General features: G+C 46.1%; 1 protein-coding gene across 1 annotated transcript; it reads right to left on the bottom strand.

The window, feature by feature from the left end:
- Positions 1 to 529: 529 nt before the first annotated feature.
- LOC104138523 (tetraspanin-36-like) lies at positions 530 to 21778 on the bottom strand. The gene is made up of 7 exons (XM_068927228.1): positions 21647 to 21778; positions 6961 to 7152; positions 5971 to 6045; positions 5423 to 5518; positions 4577 to 4729; positions 3711 to 3794; positions 530 to 2285 (listed from the first exon to the last, which is right to left on the bottom strand). The coding sequence occupies exons 1-7, from the start codon at positions 21704 to 21706 to the stop codon at positions 2199 to 2201; spliced, it is 747 nt and encodes a 248-aa protein (XP_068783329.1). The 5' UTR covers positions 21707 to 21778; the 3' UTR covers positions 530 to 2198.
- Between the last annotated feature and the right edge of the window lie 1994 nt (positions 21779 to 23772).

The raw sequence follows: 23772 nt of genomic DNA, 5'->3' as shown, positions 1-23772 counted from the left end.
CACGATGGTTTGCATTTGCCACGGAAGAAAAGTTAAGCTAAATTCTGACCGTCAACCTTTTTTTTTTTCCCCCTCCCTTCCATATTTATTATTTTCAGGAGCAGTAAACAGAATTTTGTGGGGGGGGGGGGGCAGGTTTCACGTGCAATGTTTTCCCGACCACCTGATGATGCCTTAGGGATAAATTATGCCATAAGTAAAGGCTGCAATAGCCCTGCTTGTTTCTTGCCGGCTGCTTGCGCTCGTTTTTTTTCTGGTCTTTGGCATCAGGGTGGCCGTGACCACGACTGCCTCCCCCCGTAACAGCAGGTGGCTCTTGGCACCCGTCTGCGCCCCTTCCCTCTCTGAAGCCTGGCTGCTCTTGGCACCCTTTCCTCTTCCCGGTCTCCTGGTTATCTCCCACCCGACTCCTGTGCCTGCCCTTCCCTGCAAGGAAAGACTTTACATCATCCAAAAAACCCACCCCCAAGAAAAGAAAAAAAACCCCGTAACATATAACCACCAACAACCAAAAAAAAAAAAAACAGCATTTATTAATTGGTTAAATAAATTTGGTTTATTTTGGCATTAAACAGAAGACAAAACCCTCAATAAAAATTAAAACACTTTCAACATGTACACATACTCATACTGGTATGTCTCCTATAGAGTATCATCATCACCCTCCAAACATTCCTTTTTCCATCTCTTTTTGGGGTGGGGGGGGGGATAAAGAAAAACAGCTTACGCTTACCCCAAATTCCTTTTTAAGGGGAGGGGGAAATAAAGAAAAACAGCTTACACTTAGGCCAAATTCCTTTTTTCTAAATAGCTATATATGTGTTTGCTACAGGAGGGACTGCTTATCCTTTTAAAGAAATAACACGCTGCTTCTTTTCCACAATCCTCTAATCAAGAATAGCTCAAAGCTCCCTCCCTCCCCACATCTTAGTCCTAAAAAAAAAAAAAACCTAAAACCAAAAATCCCTAAAGGTCTGAGAAACAGATTAACATACAAATGTGATAAAGAAGGATCATTTTCAAAGAGATGATGCAATCCAAGAAATGATGACGTTAAGCAGATCTTTTAAGAAAAAAAGAAAAGCAAACAAAGAATCATGTGACACTGCCAGACAATAGGTTATTGAAGTTGCTGGGTCAACTATCCAGTGCAAGAATGTGTCACCTTAATATTTTTAACGGTGAAAAGCAGCCAGATCTTCACCGAGACAGGGAACCCAGCACTAACCCTCCCAGAGTCCTCTTTCTACATAGCCATTCCTGCAGCTCCCACCTTGCAGCCTGTATCCGTCTGAATAACTCTTGCAACATCTACATTAAATAGAAAGAAAGTGTGCCTATGTGCAGGCAAAATATAAAAGCATCAGTATAAGGGGGGGGGGGGAATCAAAAGCCCTGCTTCATAAGCAATTTTTAGTTTCCAAAAAAAAAAAAAAGACAACACAACAAAACCCCAAACTAGAGATGCCCCGAGCCCAAAAGCTCAAAATACAGGCCCGCTCATAACCTGGGGTTGTTCACATTTGCTAGCTATTCCAAAAGACAACGCAAATTTCTGTTTTAGTTTTTAAACGCTGCTCCAAAGGGTTGTCTTGCACTAACAACCTCCCCAATAAACTGAATGACACAATATGACCGTAACAAGGAGGAACAAAAGAAACACCACCAGATACAGGAGAAATGTCTCGTAGCTCCCTGGGCTTGTAAGGAATATTTAGACCTCCTATTAAAAAAATTTCTTTTGCTGTTTAACCATGTCATGAGAAAGATTTGATATTTGTGCAGTCAGTGAATACCTCCTGCTTTCTCAGTCGGTTTAGTGATTTAAAAATAACGTTTCTTTCTGCGTGTTTTAGGGTACAGAAAGAAACTGCAGAAGTAGATTTCTTCCTGGAGTTTACTACAGCATCTGTTGCTCTGTAGAGAAAGTCACAAGGGCAAACCTAAAATAACCTTACAGGAAGTTGCAGTGCTTAAGAACAGGGTGAGTTACTACACAGCACTAAATTTTGAGTGTCATTTCACACAACACCCACAAGAAACTTTTCCAAACCAATACACTACGTGATTTCCGTTTCATGTAAATAAAATAAAATATTTAACAAAAAGGTCATAAATTGTCCTTTAACGTTCATCTTTACAAATCTATTTTATCATCAGGAAGCAAAAAAAAAAAAAAAAAAGGTCTTTGCCTTTTATCAAGCAAACACCCCTGAGTAAAGAGGCTGATATCCACTGTCTTCTCTCTTGCAAGTGAGCACACAGACGCTCAGCATGCCAAAGAACTGAAAAAGAGAGAGAACAAGAGAGATTTAGTTTTGCTTCATCTTTCTGCTTCATTCCTCAGATCCATTACCTAAGCGTTAATTAGATTTTTATCATCATAGCAAGGACGTTCCTTTCATACTAGAAAACACTTTGAAAATAAATACAAAGTGATTTTTTTATATGTCACATTTGAATAATAGTTCCAACTCAATTTTTTCTTCCCTGGGTTCTCCCATTAATTTACACATTAATTCCTAGGTATCTTACCGTGGGAATAATTACAATGAAAGTATAGGACTTAAAATGTAACTTTATAAAATATTTAAGCATATAAGATGTGTAAATAAGAGTGCAGAATATGTCATGGTAATCATAGAAGATGATCACAGGAGAAATTGTGTTGGAAGGATTCATCACAGACACTTATTAAAAGGGACATGTTATGGGAGTATAAAATTGATCATTTTACAGAGGGAAAGGAAGTGATGGAAACTTCTGAAAAACTTAAAACTCATACTATGAGATATAATGCAGTAAAAACAATCACCTCTCTCCTAGGGCCAGAATTAAGAAAAGGACATTTTAACTAAGTCAAGCTCCCATCCTGAAATAACATCTGAAGAGACAGGCTTTTGTTTCTGCATTGAGTTCAGGAAAGGGATATTAAACAGCAAGTGTTCTACACTGGCTCAACTTACCAATATTCTTTCACAGAAAACATATTCAAAGGGAAAACATTTTGCTGTTATTAAATGTTCACCTCTGTCAGCAAGGAAGAGGTTACAAAACTTGGCGAAAAGGTACAAGGAACAGTGACAAACCACCAGGCTAAAATGTATCGGTCAAATCATAAAGCTGCGTGCGCATTTCTTGGGTGTACCAGTTACTAGAAGTTTTATGTTAGGACTTCTAAAATCTGGTTTCACTCGCGGGACAACTTGTTTTGGTTTCCCTCTTCTTTTCATTTAATTCGTATCTTGCAATTCTATAAATAGTCTAGCTGTTTTCATTCCTGGTCGTATTTGTTGTCCATTTTCATTCCAGGTCTCCAAGCATAGGACTATTGATTGGCTTGTGTCCAAAAACAAACTTTGAAGAGCAATTTTTAAAATCCCTGTTAAGTACAGGAAAGCTTATTACTGTTTTAATAAAGAATTCTAGATCTGGGCCTTTAAGCACACCTAGCTGGTTGTACTGCCTACCAAACAACCAATACAGCTCTATTTACTGCCCACCTCAAATCCCCAACCACTTTTTTGGATCCCTCTCCTTCTCGTCATGCAGACAAAAAGGAGAAAACTGGAAGAAAACAAGGCAGGAATAGAGGATGGGGTCTACCTCACAGTCATAGAAAGGGCATGGTAGAAGAAAAAGCCAGAGGACATCAAAGGGGAAGCAACATTATTTTCCATGAGGGAAGAAACAGAAACATTTACCAGTACCTTTACGATGGCAAACCCCAGGATTACAAGCATAGCATAGCTGAGTACACTCTGCAGCCCAGACTCCAGCTCCTCCGCACAGCCCTGCCAAGAAAGAGAAAAGTGAAAACAAGCCAAAAGATAATTCAGCTGGATGGGTTGGGTTTTTTCCCCTTTTTTTTTTTTTTAAGTTTCTGAAAGAAAGCAGGACCTTGTAGAGCCTGTCTAACCAACCACTGCAGACTTGATGGCTTCCATTCTTGCTTTCCAGGCTTGATGGCTTGTCATTCTCCTCTTGCTTGGGGAGATGCACTGCCAAACTCTTACTCGCTGACATTTGCCGCTTCTAGAATTCTCCTCTGGCTCAGTTCACTTATTGCACAAAATAAGTACCCAAAACTCAGCCCTATGAAGACCAGCAGTGATCTCTATAGAAGGAAATCTATGGGGCTTGTGCCCCAAACTGAAGAATCCAGTGCGTAATTTTCCAGTTTAAGTCAAGCCTAAAAGAGTATCTTCCTTTATTCCAGAACTGTTTGGACAACGACTCGCCCACGCGTAGTACTCTGGCCTAGTCACGTTGCTGCTGTAGCAGCTCCAAAGGGAGGACCGCCAAAAGGCCAAATACACAGATTTAGTGCCTATGAAAACACCTGCTGCTCTCCTTTGGTTATCTAAGTGCTCTTATAGAATTATGCGAGAAGTAAACTACCTAGTTGAAAACACATGGGGAGAAGAGAGTCTGGGATTCAAACTGCTGGAAAGGATTGGAAGAAATCATCTCTACATCCTCCCTAAAGTGCTTTCCTCATTGGCTCTGGCTGGTTCAGAGAATGATCATGGGCCAGCGTAACATGGACATGAGAAACTGTGCCTTCTACCCTCACCTGTGTATTGAGTTCCTGTGGCTGATCCAGACGCCCCGTGCAGTTGTTCAGATCTTGCCTGCAGCAGCTCAGAGGGACACTGCTATTACTCGTGGAGTTAAACCACTGTGTGGTCGTCCAGTCACTGTAGTTCTTTACCCCACAACAATGAAGCTGCCAGACACAAAATAGTTACACGGATGCATGAATACACACAAACATGAACATAAAGCAGCATGGCCTTCTGCTACTTTACAGGCCGGAGAAAAAGAAAGGAGAGGGAAGTGGCTTCAGCAGTTGTCAGCCGCTATATGAGAACTGCCAGTGGAAAAAAAGAAGCAGCAAGTTAACATTATCGTTTAGTTAGTAATGCTATCTGCACGGCTATCACCATGAAGGAGACGGATTTACAAGAAGTAGTAGTACTTCAGGGAAACAGCAGTAGATATTACAGATCAACTTCCCTTCAGACATTATTATCACCTTGTCAGTTTATTCGCTGTAAAAGATAGCATTTAGGCGACAGCTTGCAGGATAGACTCTTCTATCGTCTTTCTGTTTTATGGTACAGGATTCTCAGCAGCAGTTGCTCATATGTACTCGTTTATCTGATCCCAAGGCCATTCGTGTCAGCAAGGTCGTTAATTTACGTGAACTTCACCTCAGGACCCTGAAGGCCAGCTCTGCGAAGCAAGGAGCACCCCAATTGCCAGGGAGAATCAGATGCTAACTACTGCTGCAGAGCAGAGCTCTAGGATACCGCCACACTGACCCTCCTCCCCTCCCATTCCCAGGCCAAATCCCTTGCTTAATGTCCAATTGATTGATTTCTAAATAATTCTCAGCTGAATTTAAAGACTTTCTTACCTGTTTTTGCAAGTAATCCACAACCGTAGACTCTGGATTTTTCCCATCATACTTTTGGAAGACCGAACGCATTGTGCCCTGCACGTCAGTTTTAACCTATTTTGAGAGAAAAATATCCATTTTCGGTTAACACAAGAGCTCAAAATATTATCTAAAGGAAACTGCAAAAGATCTGTATCCCCAAAGTAAAAAAAAAAAAAAAAGTTTTAGATAAAACCCGGGTAGCACTTAATCAGAATAATTTCCTGGATATAAGCTGATCTCCCTTGACTTAAGAGCCCTCTTTTGTGAGCATCAACAACTGCTTAATCCAACTTAGAGTTTGTTGTGATGCCTGCCAGATACTTAATGTATTCATCATGTTGCTGACAAGGGTCAATTCATCTACCCGGTGGCGACATCCTCGTTCTGCGTCCCCACTGTAACCACTTGCCCTGCAGATCTCAGAATACAAGATGAAGGGCAAGAAAGCTGGATATACTGGAATGCTCCAACAACAAAGGAGCTATTCTTTACTTCTATGTTAGCAGAGAGATGCTAATTCTTACCTTTTCCCTGTAAACAAACCCCAAGACAAAAGCTGATACTTCTGCAATAAAGATAACCAGAATAATGGCCAAAAACTGAAATCAAAAGAAAGAGACTGTAAGGATACACAGCATTTGAATGCAATCACACATTTCTCCCCCCCCTGCAGAGACTGATAATGTTAAGTAAATTAATATTATTATCCACTGTTGCCTCATGAATTAAAACCATCTCCAGAAAATAATTAGAAAAAGGAGATTATCATGTATGGGCATGGCGATGACTGGAGTTCCCCAGGTCTCGGACTCCCAAGAACATGGTTACCTGGATCGTTCCCCAGGGATGGGAACGCGGGCTGTTCTGCAGGCAGCACCACGCTATTCGTAACTGCTGATAAAGGAACGGCAGCCTGTCTCTCCCTCAACTTAAGTGATCTGTGCAATTAGACTGCAAAGTGTTCAGGACACTGTCTGCAGTACCTGAGGTAGGCTGAAACAGGTATGCTGGGCACTGCTTGTTGAGCTTGCATCACATTGAAGGCATGAGCTGGGGGTCCTAAGTTATTCAGCCTCTACCTTTCTAGCTTTTTCAAGGTCATTCTGCAAGAAGTCAATACATCCTTTAGGGTTAGGAGAACGAAAGTCAGCAGAAAAAAATACATCTGTTTTGCTTGCTTTGGAAGTTCACATCTCCTGCTCTCTCACCACCATCCCGCTCCTCAAAACTTCGTGCTCTGTATTCTCCTCTCTTAAGCAAACTAGCTAAGTCAGAGTCAGGAAAACTCTAAGTGCCTGATGGTATTAGTCTGCGCAAGGCAGCAAAACTTTAATCACTTAGCCTGCACCTCACCCACCATCAACTGGTGCCTCACAGCAGTACGTAGCTCCCACGAAGGAGCAGTGCTTCAGCAGCATTTCCAAATAACATGTTCGCTTTCAGCTCTGCGCACACAACTCGCGTACCATGCAACAGGGTGTGAAAGAGGACGTGCAAGAATGTACAGTACTTACCAGCCCCAGTCCAACTCGTGACTCCCGGAGGGTGGCACAGCAGCCGATCAACCCAATGATGAACATTACTATGGCAACGCAAATAATGATCACCGCTGGCAACAGAGCGTACTTGTCTTGCAGGAAGTTGTCATAGCTCTTGTAGGTATTAATGACATATCCCCCAACATAGCTAAGACCAGCTGCTGCTGCCTGAAATGCAATAAATAAAGTTATGTGCAGTTATTTATTGTCTTCCCAGAAAAATAAATATGAGCGTTTCTGTAACAGCATAATTAAAATTTCAGCTGTAGAAGCAAGGACTACAGATGCAAAGATTTAGAAAAAAAGGCGTGCTCCCCATCCAAACTTTAATACAGAGAGGACAAAATCCTCTCCTAGTGAATCATTCCTCTACTAATGAAATGCCATTTCAGCCAAGCTGACACAGGGGCACCTCTCAATGCACATAGCTAGCGTCTCTGTAGAGGGCCAAGCTCACACTCTCTCCCCAGGATCACCTACATCCTACCTAAGACTGCATTTGGAGGAATTAACTTCTGAGATGTTCACCACAGGGTTGTGTTTTTTTTGTTTTGGGTTTTTCTTTTGAGGAAATCTCATCCTTTCCACTTTCTCAACAGCATTACTCTTGAACATGTGGAAACTCTGAAAGTCACTGTGGGATTTAAGCACCAGAGGGGGATCATTCATTGCTAACCAAGATGATTGGTTTTTGCCTGTCCTTGCTCTATTATTTAATCCAGAAGAAGCTTCTTGGATTTTTTCAGAAAGGAAGGGGGGGGGGGCAAAAAAAGCTGTCATGCAATCAGGTTTTCAAATGCCTCAGTAAACCCTTTTTGAGAGTAATTCCCTCTGAGAAATTGGCTGCACGTAAAAGTGGTAAGAAACATGTGGTTCAGCTGTGTTTGAAGACCACCATCAACCACTAAGACATGCACTGCTGTCCCTAACCCCAGCAAAAGTCAGTACTTGCTCTTCCTGAAGGAAATATCCTGCATCCTCTAAAATAAAACTTTCCTTTAAAAAGATGTTTTGCCAGTTGAAGTCAGCATATCAGAACGGCACATTGGCGACCAATGTCCAACAGGCAGCTCTGGAGACTGAAGGCTTCTACGCACAAAATTGGGTACAGCACCTGAAATGACACTGAAAGGCTCAGCAGCGCTCAGTCAAAGCCTCAACAGTGCCATTAAAAAAAAAAACTCCTGAGAGTTGCAGTCAATCCACCTCTGCCATAACCCAAGCCCAAGACTTGGCCTGGTAAAACAGGAGCACCGGCCATACCCACCTTCTGGAAACTTGAGGGAAACCAGCCTGTTTTCAATAGGCTGCAGCTGGATTTCATCATGCAGCCTACAAGCAGTTCCTAACTTCTCCCAGTGCCCTACATTTTAATTAAATCAAACTGTCGTCGCACTAGAGCTAGAACTTGCTAATTCCTTTACCATGTTTGGCTCCTGCGGCCAGGTCTGGTGCCTGCCCTTAATTTCCTCCGGGCTCAGGGCACATCCTTCACCTCAGACAGCTCTCACCCGCACGTGCCTGCTATTCCCGGACGCTGCCTGTACTTTTTACAATTACTGGGATCAGATGCACCAAGTGATGCAACCAGGATCAAGCTAACCCTTAAAATCATTTATCACGTCTGGTGTAAGACCCTGCTGTATATTTCGGTATTCTTTTTCTGAAAGAAAAAGCTATTATTTTCCATTTGCTGCACTAAAAGATACATTTTATTTGAAACAGGCATTAAGAAATGAGCCTAAAAAAGTTAGTCTACAAAGTTCGTCCAAGCAAAATCTTTTCTCCAAAGAAGGAGAAGAAAAAAAAAAAAGCATATTCCTGAAAGTGTAAGTTTTAGCCAAGTTTGTTTTACTTCTTCATTTTTAGAACAGCAGAGAAATGAGGAGACTCAGAAAGCTCACGGGGAAACTGCGTGTTCCAGTGTCTTCACTGGAAGTACCAGGAGCATGCTCTCGCAGCAAAGGGAAAGCGGTGCCCATCCTCCGGGTGAGCTCCCTGCAGAAGGCTCTGGAGCTTTACAGGGAAAAATAGAGCAGCTTCCTGCAGAAAATGTGGCTGCAAAAAGTTTGCAACTTTTTGCTACTCCTGCATAGTTTTTGTGCAGCATTAATATCCAGAACCTAACAAACACGGCATTTATTAATTCTGAATCAGATAACAGTCAGACAGGCCACAAGTTTCACAACTAGAGGTGCAGTGGCCTTTCTTACCCGCCAAAGTACTCCACTCTCAGACTCACAGAATCACAGAACGGTTGAGGTTCGAAAGAACCTCGGGAGATCATCGAATCCAACCCCCCTGCTCAGGCAGGGTCACTCAGTTGGGCCCAGCACGAGCTCAGGGAACGGCTCAGAATCTGGCCCCTGCTCCCATGGAAGCAGTGGAAAACATCCAAGCGGCCACAGCAGGAGCAGAGTTAGGACTGCTCTGGGTTGACTTAACTTCTTCCTAGTTAACACTGTGCATGGCTAAAACCATAATATGAATAATGCTGTAGTAGCTGTCATAGTAGCAGTCCTGCCTTGACTGTAATACCTGACTGCATGTGTTCCTGGGTTTTGAAGCCTTCCCAATAAACACAGGTATGGCTGGAGAGTAATGGTATTCTGGCCTCTCAAGTTTTTGGGTAAGTCCAAGTAGGTGAGCTATGGTTCCTCAGTGTGTGCCAACTAATAATCCTCCAAGAATACAGATACAACATGGTGATGCTCCCAGCCACAGAGCTTGTATCCCAACCCAAGGGTGTCACCTCCAGTCTTTGGTCTCTTTGCTGCTGCCATCGCTGCAGCAACTATGAAAGCTCCAGGCTGGAGCAAGTACTCCCAGGTATTTGCCCCGACACACAAAGGTGGAGCCGGCTGCCAGCTGCATGAAGCCTCCTATACGTGCATTACAGCATGCATGTGCACTTTCAAGTCAAACGCTTGCATCTAGCCACACCTACTAATAAGCAGATTTTTCTTGAGGACATCAGCAGACTTTGGTTGGTGCAGCTGAGCGCTCAGGTTAGGATGTCACTGACTGCCGAGTGCCTGTTGCTCCCGCTGAGGGAAAAACGGAAGGGGTGCGAGACCCTCAGAAAGGCAGTACCTGGGGGAACGGAGCCGTGGTGACTTTAGCTAGTGTGGGAAAGGCAGGAAAGACTGCAAAGCCAGGGTATAAAAAGCATAAAACATGTTTCTGGCAGATAAATGAGTCAGCTACGTTCAGAAGCAGCGTCACGTCAAAATGTGCAAAACAGAACAGCTACATGACTTAGTTAATGTATAAAAGTTAATGTGCAAAGTGTGAAGTTAAATCCAGTTAGTTTGTCACATTCAGAGAGTTTAAAGCCCTAATGTTTTGTGTCACTCCAGTTCTAGAGCCTTTGCAAGTAGTTCTGCACTTCTGTGGCAGGAGACAGGCCTACAAATCCCTCTGCTGCATCATTTACTTTTCTTATAAGATGGAGACACACGTGGAGACATGTAAGAATCTCCCAATACTTCCACTACGTTTCTGCGAGTGATTTAGATAACAAGTGTGTTCTTCGCTTCTCTTCTGTACTTGACACCTTCCGTTTTCTACCTGTTTCTATTGTGCTCAACGCCGAACGCAGAGAGCACGCACAGGAGATGCTAAAGACAGATAAACTGAGAGCCCTGGACAATAAGCAAACCTTTGTTGCCAATTAAGGGCTACCACAGCTTTAAAAAACCTTGTGAAGCCAATTCACAGAAGTCCGATAGAGCCAGAACTAGCAAAGCTCAGCTATAGGAGACCAACCTCAGAAGGTCTAGCACTGAGTTCACAGGAGATTCTTCTCCAAACTTTATTGATGCCTCTTGCAAATACAGAGAGGCAATTTCACAAGTTTTATTGCAACATTCAGGGTTACCTGTGCTCTGGTCAGACAGGAAACACAGCCAGCAAGTGGTCTACTATTATAATTTCAGAACTTCTGCCTCCTTCCAAGCAGAAAAAGGAAGCATAATGATGTGAAAATAAAAAATTAGGTAAAGATCTGGCCTAAAGGAAGTCAGATTTTTCTCCACAGACTTAGATATAGCAAGGACTTCACCCATGGTTTTTTAAATCAAAGTGAAGATTCTGAAGCATAAAGAGAAGGATCACTTTGGAAGTGGAATACATTTCAGGTAGGTATCTGTTCTTGTTTTATTTTTGCAGATGAGTCACCAGAGCCAAACTGTAAAAGCAGAGGAGAAAAACATTTCAGCATGTCCATCTCCAAGCTTTCTGCCTGACACTTTTCCCACACTTAAGGAAAACTCAAAATCTGGGGGGGACATTTCCTCTAACCTTGCAAAACCTGTCAGCCCATCCCTAAAACTAAGGCAAAACTTCTCTAGAGTAGAAGCATGAGAAGAAATGTCTCTTTGCACTGGTGACGACAGACCTTGTGTCAAGAGTAGAAAGTCTAAAGTAGACCTGATTTAGCAGGTTTCTGTGTCATCTTAAAAAATCTTTCACAGATATAAAGGCTGGTTTAAATAATGACTTGGGGGGGGGGGAGAAGGCGAAGACAACAAATCATTCATTCTTCATTAGTCAAACAGCTCCTCAACACTTCTTAAATAACCTCTAAGTTTGCCTTGATGATTCGAAGTAATTCATAGTAGAAGGTGTTACTATTCTTGACTTTTTTTTAGTCCGCTGCTCACAAGTTTTCCGACGAGCCAGAACGAAGCGCAGAATCGCAGCACGGGATGTGTGAACAAGCCCGGGCCGATGCAAGCGGCCACCGCTGGCAGAGATCCCAGGGCAGACGAAGCCGAGGCGTGAAGTCAGGCTGATACGGGAGAACCTGTTCGCCGAGTCTGCGTGACGGCGTTGCTGCCTCGACGGCCGTTGCAATCCGCCCGCGAGCACCTATCCAGAAGCCTCACCGGCTGGCTGGCGACTCGCAAGCAGAATAGCCTCACGTTGCCTCCTTCCTCCCCGAACATCCCCTGGCTGACTCACTGGGCCTCCACCAGGAAGCCCTGCTCGTATTTCTTCACAACACTGACGACTCCCTTAAGACAAGCTGAAGCGATGAGGCAAACGGAAATTTTGTCAGAAAGCCCCTTTTCACAGCTCAGCAGCAAAGCTGCCATCATCTCTGCTCTCTCGCCCACAAGGGCTTGGATTGTTTGAGGCCCCGACACGAGAAATACCTGTTTTTCATATCCTGTGCCTCTTTTAGAAAGCAGAGATCTTCAACTATTTGAGCGTGAACAATGAACTCCTTGCTGGGGTGAGCTAAAAGAAAGCAAAGCGATAACAACCAAGCTTTCCCGAGCTGATTTCTGGCAAAGGACTGAGCACGGTGGCTCAGCGAGCCTACGCCACCTCGGTATCGAGGTGATGCTCTTCTGCAGTAACACACGCAACTAGCTTCAAAGCAATGAGGAATTCAGCCCTTTATGGGATCTCTCTCCAGCCTACAAAATAATACCCACATAGCAGTGTTAGCATTAGATCTGGCCTATGAAAGAGAAGGGGTTAGGGGTGGAGGGAGAGAAGGTGCCCAAGGTATCTCACTGGGGCAGAACAGGTCAGCCGTGGATGGAGAGCCTTTGGAGGCTAGCAGATTTGATAATATATACATTTTTAAAAGGGGCAGCAAGACTTTTGCACAATGTCCCACTCCCCTCCTACCCACTGCCAGAAGGGGAGTTTGCTGATGACCGGGACCTTCTGCCCTTCCAGATACGCTGATGGCCACGCAAATACTTCACCCCTCCACCTTCTCCGTGCACTCAGTGTCGTACACATAGAAGGGGCCTCTTAAACTTCCCTCCATATAACTGCTCTGAAAGGAAAATAAAAATAAAAATAAAAATAAAAATAAATCTAAGATTTGCATCTCTCAGTCAGGCAGAACAGATCTTCTTCCACCTTCGCTTCTTTGACCGTTTTAATAAATTGACCTTGTGTGATGACTGGAAACAGGGTTTTTGTTTGGTTGGTTTTACGTTTATCAGCATAGGTTTCTTTTTTCCCCATATCTGAATACAATGGAGCAAGGGAGTCAAACTACTAGTTAAAAATCTAAAAGGCAGTGTTTCTTGTTTTGGGGTTGGCTTTTTTTTAAAAAAAAAAAGTGTTTTCCCGGTATCTTCTGATTTCAGAGTGGTAATTTGATAATTAGGTCTGATAAGAGGGACTGGCATAGTATTTACTGTAGGGGACCTGATGATGGAAAATGGCCCTCATCTTTAAGCTGGTCAGTCCAATTTAAGGTAACGAAACTATATAGTTAAAAGCTGTGAAAACCAGGTAAATTGTAGATAAAATTTAAGACTGGAAGAAGCACTCCCAGAACAAGGGTGATTCTGAGTATTACAGCCTAGTTTTGCAAACACAGAAGCTTTTTTTCGGTAACGCAAGTGTTAACGCTAGATGAAGCTGGGATAACAGCTCTCCGCCTCATTCACTGGAATGCTATCCCCTTTTTTTTCAAAGAGGAAACCTTTGCTCAAAAAGGTTTGCACAACATTTCCTCCACAAATAACTCATTTTATGACCCCAAAACAACCAGCATGCAGGGCAAGAGGGATTACTCTTTCTGCCTCTCTCTGCTCGACTGTCCTGCAAGTTTTATTCTCCCCATGCCTGTCACCTGCCAGATTTTCAAGTCCTCCCTAGCCACTGCTTAACTCTGCCTCCATGGAGCCAACAACAGCTTTTCTAGCGACATTAGGGGAAACGGAGGCACCTGGAGAGACCAACCCTCGGTTCTCCTGCCAGGCCCAGCAACCTCCAGTGCCAACAGCTTATACGGCTCCGCAGATCTGACAGGCGCCCTTGGTCTGGGGCAAAGTCGTGTTCCCCCTGCAATCAGGACAATCCTCATTCAGCTCTTTCCCCCTCGCTCACATGCACCCGCGTAACAGAACGGATTCCTCCCCTCTACCCAGCACTGGTTTAACCTCTGCCAGATGGGAGAGACCCGGTGGCTTCAGTTATTGTTTCTTGCCGCACTTATGGTATTTATTTAACCGAATGAGGAGCGAATTATTGCCACGCTTCCATAACTCAACTCCATCGACGGCGGCCCGTGACCCAGTCACTAGCCATAATGCCAAAACCTGTAAGCCACAGCCTCCTCGGGTGAAGTACTCAGGTGGGCCCTAACTCACAAAACTGGACTGAGCCGATTGATGCAGAGCCATGAGAGACTCTTCAAAGTACGTTAAATCTAAATAATCAGCCACGTTGCACAACTAAGGGGCAGGTTTGAGCTTGCCTGCAAAATGCACCACTGCGTAGCTCGGCAGGTACAAGAGGCATCCCTTGCTTTTCCCTTTTCTTCCTCAAATAAAATCATCGAGCGGCAGCCACGAGGTTATGAAAAGCCGTGGCTCGCTCTCAGGAAGAAGACAAAACCAAACGAAAAGCAGCATCGACCTGCAGTTTTTTTACGTGCTGCAAACCCTCACGCTCAAGGAGGGGATTTTGGTTTGAACGGTTTTGTTTCATAGCCGTGTTAAACAACTTTCTCCCCGGCGTTTCCCAAGTTTGTCTGGCTGACTTTTGTTCCCCAAGCTTAACTCGGTTTTGCCCCCTCCTAAAAACCAGCCCGTATCACCCGAAGGGTAGCGCTGGCGACGCTGCCCACCGGGAAAGGCTTTGCAGAGCAGAGCTGGAAATCCTGCCGGGAATTCCCCGCGTCCTCCTGCTGGGACGCCTGCCCCTGCAACCCGGCGCCTCGGCGTTAGCCTGCTGCTGCTATCCAATATCCCAGCACCTCAGCAGGCTGTTTTTATCCTCGAAAGGTGACAAAACACGACAGCCTTTAGGTTGCCTTTCCCATCATTTCAAGATAGCTGCCAGGGACCCCAGGAGGCATCAGTGCCCTTGATTTCTCCGTCAATGCCCTGACGGCAGCAACGAAAGCGTCTCACTCCCGTTCCCAGCTGTTTTTCCCCTGCAAATAAAGATACAGACCGCAGAGCCAGAGGCGGCCGCGAGCGTCACTTCGGCTGAGCGCGGCGGGTTTATCAATCAGCCACGGCCAAGCTAGTTTTGATCTGAACAGCCGACCTGGACACCAAACACCCTCTAGTTCAATGTTTGCCTTCGGAGCTGCCCTGTTTCCTTGCTAAGCCGCTCTGGCTCAGCCACGGGATCCGGTGACTTTTACCTCACCGGCTGCAAACCTGATAGCAAAGAAGTTCACCTCAAACGCAGCGAAGCTAATCCTCACGCTGGGGGAAACTTCTCGCAGCTGGCGAGAGAGTCGACATCTCTCTAATCTGTTGTGAAACGTTGCTTGACGGCTGATGCAGCCGAAGAAGCGGTGGCTGCGGTGCCTCTGCTGCGGGGCCGGGCGGGAAGGAAAGCCGGGACAGAGGCGCTGCGTGGCCGATGTGCAGGTTTGCCGCGTGGAAAAGCGCGCTTTGTAATGCTACTGCTGTAAGAACGATCCTGGCAGCTCCTTTTAGCACACTGGATACGGTAAAACAAACTCGTGGCAGCCTAGCGGTGCCGCGCTCCTGGGGGAAATGCAAGGAACTCCCAGTTTATATATAAAGTACAATAAAGATCCACTTTCTATTCCACCCGCATAAAAAGTGCCCTCGAGCTCTCAGCTCCTTGCAGAGGAGTAACACACCTGGAACTCTTCAGCGACGGTGGTTTATCAAGGGCCTTTCTCCAGCAGACCTCGGGTTTCCGAGTGGTGCAAACCATAAAACTTGTGACGGGACCAAACTGCTTTAGGACCTGATCCGTAACACATCATTCACCAGGAATCGCTTCACAGGCTTCAGAGCCCTTTGGAGACAGTTGAGCCGAGATTGGTCCTCAGAAACACACATTAAAGGGCAAGGGGTGTCATCCCATACCTCCAAAACCATCCCAACTCTTCTTTTCTGACCACACTGTTGTCTCAGCGTTCATTTGCTCTCTAAGGCTCCTGCACATACAGCAAAGCACATTTTCCCAAAAGTCAGTTAAGTTCTGCTTTGCAGTGTTGGGCAAAGTAATTTAAAACACACAGGAACTTTGTCCCATGCATTTTATTCCAAGTGTTTGAGGCATCCTGCAAATGTAACATGACGTAAAGTGCATTAATGGAGAAACCTCAGCAAAGAAGCTCAGCCCAAGATTTCCAGCCAGTCTCTGGTGTTCTCCTTGCTGCCACGGCCAAGCCGAGGCCCCATGAGCTGCACGTGCAGAGGTGCTGAGCAGGGCCCAGCCCCCAGCGCTTCTGCGAGGCTAAATGTGGTGCCTCATCTTAAATGCGGCACCAAGTGCAGGCATCAGCCCCGTTCAGCAACCACGCTAGTTTTCACAACCCGTGCACAGTCTAACCCCCCAAAATCACGTCCCTGGTTAAGCAGCTCCTTCCACCACTGACGCTGCCGTGAGTCGCATGGACCCCCACAGCTGATCAGCATCTTCTCCATGACATGGAGAGGGAGCTTCCACATATGTTATGCTTTCTTGCCAAGGATCACGCTGAGCTTTGAAAACACAGCAGAGCTCTCTGTCACCAACTGGCACAGATCAGAAACAGATATAGGCAGGCTTAAGGATTTGCCTAAGAGCAGATGGAGGAAAGGTGAGGAACAGGTCACAGGTCTCTTGACCCCCTGACCTGCAATGACTCTTTGGAGAATACCTCCTCCCTTAAAAATGAACATGTCTCTATTAGCAATAACCTCCAGGATAGCCTTTGCTATTCGCTATGGCTTTAATCCCATGTAGAATTAAAAATTCTCCTTATCTGGGGATTTTTTGTTTTTATTTAAGTATCCTTCTGATTTGTCGCTGACCGAGTCTTCAGGGCAAGCATTCCCAAACCACCTATCAATGGTGAGAGTGATTTCAAACCACTGATGGATGCAGGAACTGACACATTTATCCCTCCCAGTTACTAAAAATGATTGAAAAGTGACACCACATCAATACTGTGATGACTTGACCTTCCAATGTGCCCCTAGGGATCATTCAGCAAATCACTGCGAGGCTGAAAACAAGCAGATTTTAGTATTGGATGCACCAAGAAAGGACAGAATAAGCACAGGCTGAGCTGACAAATATTCCAGGACTTCCAGACCAATGCGAGTATCTCCTCAAAGCAGAGATGAAACTAGTACCCCAAAATGCACTCAGCTTGTGCTCCCTGGAAAGTCATGGGCAACAAATCCAAAGATATTGGAAAACATCAGCTGATGTAGAGGCACTGCAGGGGGTGGAGAAGGGAGATGGGGGTAGCTGGCAACCCCGAGCTTTGCAGCGCTGGGCTACTCTGACCAACGACCTCTCTATTCTCCAATGAACAGATGACTCCAGCAACCATCTGGAGTCAAATTTTGGCCCGAAATTGTAGTTCACAGCTTTTGTTAGCTACCACGCAGAAGCCAGCTTGCTTTTGTGAAGAGTCAGTATAGCTACAGAACTGGCAGACCAAAAACAAACCCTCGTTTGTCACTAAAGAACGTAGGCGCCAGCAGTCACTGAGCCGTGACTATCTGCTCTGACCCCCTCAGAGCACTAATGTTGGGTGCTTTTCTACTACAGGCAAAGATAAATGGAGTGCGGTAGGAAGTTGTGCAAGAAAAAGAATGAGAAATAACTATCAATGAGCCCTGCCTCTGCCTCTGCCCTGCTGTGGGAGCCTCTTAACATCCTCTCCCTTCCTCTCTCCAAGCGGGAAGGAAGAAGAGAAAGAGCGGGAGCAGGACAGACCAAGGCAGGAAGGCATATGCTCCTGAATGTGGTCCTCCGCTTGCACATCGCAGGAGGAAGGACTCCACCACCTTCTCTTCCCATCACCTTTTCCTGAATCAGAAGCAGGGAGCCGGCTCCAAACATGAATCTCTCACCCAGTTCAGCTAAGAGTGAGGCATGTGGTCTATGCTTTCATAGAGAGAGCTGAGATAGCTTGCCGAGACCAGATAGCTACCTTTTTGGTGGCTGCAGGTAAGCAAGATGAATTGAAGATGAATTGCTCCTAATGGCGAGGAAGGAGAGCAGCACCAGCAGGCCCTGCTGTGCAGGGAAATGAAAATACAGACGCTTTCAGAAAACCCATCCTCTGGAGATTAATTTGCAAACTCTCCACCTCTACAGGAAAGGATGGGAAAAACAAACACCGTTTGTAGGGCCAGCGTGACTCAAAGCCCTTGCAGCGGCAGTGAGACAGTATTCCTGCAATTATCCCAACATCGTTACCTACTCTGGCAGACAAACACGGCAGTTGGCCAAAAAAACTATTGTTCCGGATAAAGCAGCCAGAGCAACGTGACTGTACTCCATCCTTCTTGGGACAGCTCCACTAACACCGCCACAGCACACCATCATCTGCTCAAACGCACTCAGAGCGTGTGCAGGCACAGAGAGAGCGAGGGATTAGCTGGGGAAAACAGTCTGGCTTTATCACTTGCAGGTCACACTCCCTGCAGGGAATAACCTGCAAGGAACAAGCCCTGGGCTGCTCACCTAGGCAAGGTGGCTTCTGTGGACGGTCCCATTACAGTCAAGAGAACAAATTCTGCTCACTCAAATCCAGATTATACACAGGTATCAGAGCAAGAAACCATCTAGTTTTTAAATTCCCCATTTCCTCCCTCGCACAGGCTAGCGAATCCCAGGATTTTACCTCTCCCCTCCCAGCAGAGTCATCACCACCATGTCCTGCCCAGCCAAGGTCCACTCATGACACCATTGCCCAGGGTATTAAAGACACTAGAGTCCCATCAGACCCTTCCTCCCACTCTTTTAGGCTACCCAGGTTAAACCAATGTCCCCAGCCTCTGTCTAGAATTGGCCAACACCCATCTACCAAAATAATCACACACTTCAAGGGGGAAGGAGGCAGATCTGACACTCCTGGAAGCACACCACTTGGCAACTGTTCAGTCAAAACAACTTTGGTCGACCCCTGCTCTCAGAGGTCCTGCACTCCTCAGCCCTCACCTCTCACCCTTCCCAGCAGCCCTGTCTCCGGGTAAGATGCTGAGCACTGTACAGCTCAGTAGGTAAGAGAGGAATTGCTCGTTCACCTCGTTTAGGAAGCCCTTATTTATCGTTCTTGCCCATTTGTATTTCTTCGCTCCTGTACTCTGATAATGATCTGAGATACAAAAGAGGATTTACTGCTTTTTTCTATTTGTTTCTAAGCCATAACCTCTGTCAAAGCACCATAACTGCACTAACTGCTGAACAGACTGAAGATGAATTATTTTCTATAATTCTTTCCAAGCTGGGCAAGATTTGCAGCACGCGAGGCCGAAGCGTGAATTACTGCTCCGAGAAGAATCCAAGTGCGCTTGGTAAATCTTGTATTTTGATAATGATCTAGAGCCTCGTACGCGTAGAGACCCACCCGTTACCCATAAATGTATTCTAAAAGAGTATAAGAGCCAGTTCCTTCTTCCCCGCCTTGCTGAAACCTGAAGTCCAGGTTCTCCAGTTCTACTGCAGGAATGCAATTACCACACGTATTGGTCGCTGCAGCATCGAAATGCCACGGGCCTTCAGGGTGCATTGCCTAGAAGGAAACCAAGGCCTGATCTGGGCCAGCCCAAATTCAGAGGTTACAAACACGCATAAGGCAGAAGAGTAATTACTGATTATCCACAGAGCTGGATGATCCAACAGCTGCTCCAGTCAAGAATAGAGAGTTGCCCTACAACAGAAGGGTACCAGAGACATTTCTAGGAGGCCATACAGCTGTTGTTTGATTTAAAAACAAGTAAAAAAAGTAAAGCCAAGCACTACTAATGATGTAAACTGGAGGTATACCTGACCCATATAATTCCTGGCTGAAGCTCATGGGCTTGCCACGTACACACAGTGAGGTACTCCACTGTTCCTCTCCAAGAATTTCGAATAACACCACATGACAAACGTACTCTGTCAGCTCACATTACTTCACGCACGGCAAGAAATACAGCCTCCTGCACCGTTCAGGCTATTGATATGAAAGTTATTTGGAAAACACAAGGCAATAAATTGCAATAAACACCTCTAAAGGAGGTGCAGAACTCAAGGGGGGTGAGCTACTCGCTGCAACCACCACCCACTGGCAAGCCTATATTTACAATATAGGACACAACACCTCCTAAGAACGTGGATTTAATCCAAGCAGTAGATTATTCCCTCAATTTCCTTTTTTTCTTTTCTCCTTTCACATCACTTCTCTCTCTGTGAGACCTGTTGTTCTTCCCTTTAACTCTTTCCAGCTTCAGAAAAGACGTTCACCTTCTCTAGTACCGACCAGGACTACCAGTCCCTGCTTGGCGGGACTCCCAGATGAGCAGCAGAGCAGCTCCGTGCCCCTGCAGAGTCCTCACCTTGGCTGCGGGGCTCTTGACCCTCACTTTCAAGAAAGTGTTAAATTTCAAATGCTGCTTGAAAACACTCAAAGTGTTGCAAAGCAGATGTGAAAGCACAAAGGACCCTACTGATCCAGCACATGAGGTTTAACCTCATCCCCGCTCCAAGCCCTGCAGGTTATTCCCCGTCTGAGGATGGTGGTAGCACAGGAGCATCCCCTGAATCAAATCTGCAAATCCCCTTTGAATCCCAGGAGAAGAAATATACTATAAAACCTCAAATCCATAAATCCCCTTTGAATCCAAGGGGAAGAAATACCCTGTAAATCCCAAAGCCTTGAAGTCAAAGGAGCATCAGTCATGCATCTGGTGGCGCTTGCCCAATTCAGGCTCTGATCCTCAGCGAGTGCCAAAGTGAAAATGAAAGTTGTTATCACTTCACAGAAATAATTTTTCCTCGCTTCTGCCCTCCCGAGCAGCCCGTAGCAGCCTGTCCCCGCACCTCCGCACGGGAAGCCCCGGCATGCCGGCACGCACCGAGCTGCTCAGCTCACCCCTACCCTCAAAGCACCCGCGCTTGCCAGCTCTCTGCCAGCCACCCACTTGTTTCTTTCCACCTATTTCTTAGCAGACTATGCAAACTTCCCCACACAGTGGAAAAATCCAAGACTATTTTACCAGAATAATCGTGGCCTGCTGTGTCCGGCCGCCCAAGCGCCTACAGTCACGGTCGCATGAGGCTGCGCTGCCCAAACCCCACTTCCCCTTCTCCTCCCGGCCTCCATGGGAACCGAGCTAGCGAGCCGAAAATAGCCTTTTTTGGAGGAGGTAGTGTGTGTGTGGGGGGAAAATAAGATTAATTCCAGCATCCCTGGCTATCTGAGACCTGACGGCAGGGAAACACCAAGGACAAATCCCCCTTCGCAGCAGCAGCAGCGCCCTGCACTTGGGCTGATTTAACCTGACGTCCGAGCAATACCTTCAAACCTAGCAGAGGATTAGGTCAAAAAGTACAGAACGGCACCCTTTCGGATGGCTTTTCAGTTATTAGTGAGGAGGCGACTAGGAAGGGCGCTGTCCCGCGCGCCCGTTCTCCTGCCCGCGCGGAGGAAAGCGCGCGCGTCGCCGCTACCCGTGCCGACACCTCCGTTCGCTCGCGGCCACGAGAGCTGTTACCTTGAACGCCGCTGCTGATGAAGGAGCATTAAAAATAGTACTCCCCCCCTCCCCGCAAAAAAAAAAAAAAAAAGTTGAACTCCACCAACTTTTTGGGGTTTTTTCCTCTCTCTCACGAGCCTACGGAAAGAACAGAAGTCTTTTTGTTCTTTAACATACATATAGCTATCTATGCCGCCGGTCCCCCCCGGCCCCGCTTCCCCGCACGGTACCCAGAAGGCGAGGCTCAGCAGCACCAGCACCGTCTTGGAGGTGATCACGCCGCAGTCCATGTCGCGGGTTGCGCCGGCTGTGGGACGGGGTGGGCAAGGCGCTGGGTCTCGCGTGGGGCCCGCCCCGACGCCCGCGGGACCGCCCCAGCCCGCCCTGCTGCCCGCCCGCCCCAGCCGCCTTCAGGAGGGGACCGACCCAGCCTGCTCACTCGCTGCCTTAGGGGTTTTTTGCCTTAGATAAGTTGGGTGTTTTTTTTTTTTTTGGTTCAGTTTAAGTTTGGAAACGATTCAGGAAAAAAAAAAAAATCAGGAAACCTACCCTTTCCCCTCTCCCCCACTTTTTTTTTTTTTGTTTTTTAAATATTTGCAACATATATAAACTCAACGATTTGGATTAGAAGCCATAACGTCTGGTAGGAAAATTACTGTATGGTGATGTAGTTCACAGGCTGAGGCTCGGCACAACGTCGGCAGCCTGAAAGCCGCAAGAGCGCTGTGGAAGTTTGGCTCCCTCTCCCTTCCGTGTCCCGAACTCCTTTGAAAAAAGTCTAAAAATTCTGTGTGTCTTCAACTATCAGTATATCAAAAGTAAGATCCGTTTCTAGTGTTGGCACCAAAAATGTCACCGATTTTGGAAGGTACCTCAGATGATTATGTTTTTTGAGCTGGAAACAAACTTTACTTCACTGCGATGTCTGACAATTAAGTTCTGGACGTGGGCATAAAGACATATCAAAATGATAGGTTTGCTGCCTTCCAGCAACCCTCTGGCAGCCCTTCAGACTGCTTCATTGTTCAGAAGTTTTGCCTTGTGTCCAACTTGAATTTTCCTTGCTACGAGTTAACCCCGCTGCTTTTTGCCTTATCCACCAGGCATCGAAGATGCAAAGACGAAATAATTCTCCCCTTCATCATCTTCATTTATCTTCTTCAACTTCTGACATCAGCCCACGTATCTGAAAATACCTACCAAAGCTCCCCTCAGGTTTCTCCCCTGTCAACAAAACTACTCATTAGCTCAAGTTTCCCTGCTACACCATTTTTCCAGATCTGATTCTCTCCTGTTGAGCCCCATCTTTCTTGAAAACCCTGAAAATGGACAGCATGTTCCCCCAGAGGTGGGTGCTGCAGCCCACGGCATGGGCAGGCTTCTCTGCTTCTGCAGCGCCGCAGCTTCGCTGGCTCATTTCCAGCTCGTGATCATTTCTTGCTCTAGACGCGTTTCTGCAGAACCGCTTCCAGCCCGCTGGTCCTCGTCCGCTGCTTGGCGATTATCCCTGCTGGGGTGTGTCACTGGGCCCTTGGCCTCACTGCACTAAATCCTGGTTTTCAGACCTTTCCTCCAAATTCTCAGGCTCATTGGGAAACCGTTCCTACCCTTGGATATAGTTCCAGCCCCCCGCCCCCATCCTCATGCGTCCTCCAGATTTACCCAAGATACTCCTCATTCTGTCATCCAGGTTATGAATGGAATTGCCGACTCCAGCCCATGGAGACCCATGCAGAAGCCCAGATGACCGTGAACCACAGGGAACCACCTTGGCTCTCCTGGGCCAGCCCGGGCCAAGGGTTGCTCCTGACGGGCAGCAGGGATAAATAACCCTGTCCCTGCTTGGTTTCCATCTACAGGTAGAGCTGTAAAGTGCAGTCTTCCAGTTTTACACCCTGCCACAGGTACCTTCAGCTAGCTGTGTTCCCCAGCAAATTTAGAAGACGATCACATGAGACAGCGTTAAAAGCCTTATCATATGAGGTTTTATTGAGTCTTTCCCCACAAGGTCTTTTACCCATCATGGAAGGAAATTAGATTGAAGTGAAACCATTTGTCCTTGGCAAATCTTTGGTAGTTGCTATTCATTTCTGTATTTTCTTCTAGCTGCTTATGAATGATTTCCCAATTACTTATTCCATGGTTTTTATTGTTGTTTTTGAGGAACTGAAGTTAATTTAATTGTCTTGTAATTTCCAAGTCCTTCCTTTTTTATTTTTTAAAAAGGGGACCTATATTCACCCCTTTTCAATCTTTTAGCACGTCCTCTATCTCCCCAAAATTCTCATTGCAAACAGCCCTGAGACCGCTGCAAACAGTTTTGAAATATCCTAGGATAAAGCACACCAAAGACAGT

This window comes from Struthio camelus, chromosome Z (assembly GCF_040807025.1).
Source record: "Struthio camelus isolate bStrCam1 chromosome Z, bStrCam1.hap1, whole genome shotgun sequence".
Lineage (NCBI taxonomy): Eukaryota > Metazoa > Chordata > Aves > Struthioniformes > Struthionidae > Struthio > Struthio camelus.
Note: the sequence above shows the minus strand (reverse complement) of the source record. Positions and strands in the feature narration are given on the sequence as shown.

Bases quoted from the DNA above. Each gene is read 5' to 3' on its own strand.
- LOC104138523 (XM_068927228.1), bottom strand. From the start codon at position 21,706: ATGGACTGCGGCGTGATCACCTCCAAGACGGTGCTGGTGCTGCTGAGC. The intron at 6,046-6,960 runs GTAAGTACTGTA...TTTTGATTTCAG, and splicing joins CACGAGTTGGACTGGGGCTG to TTTTTGGCCATTATTCTGGT. The intron at 2,286-3,710 runs GTACTGGTAAAT...TCTCTTTTTCAG, and splicing joins TGGGGTTTGCCATCGTAAAG to TTCTTTGGCATGCTGAGCGT.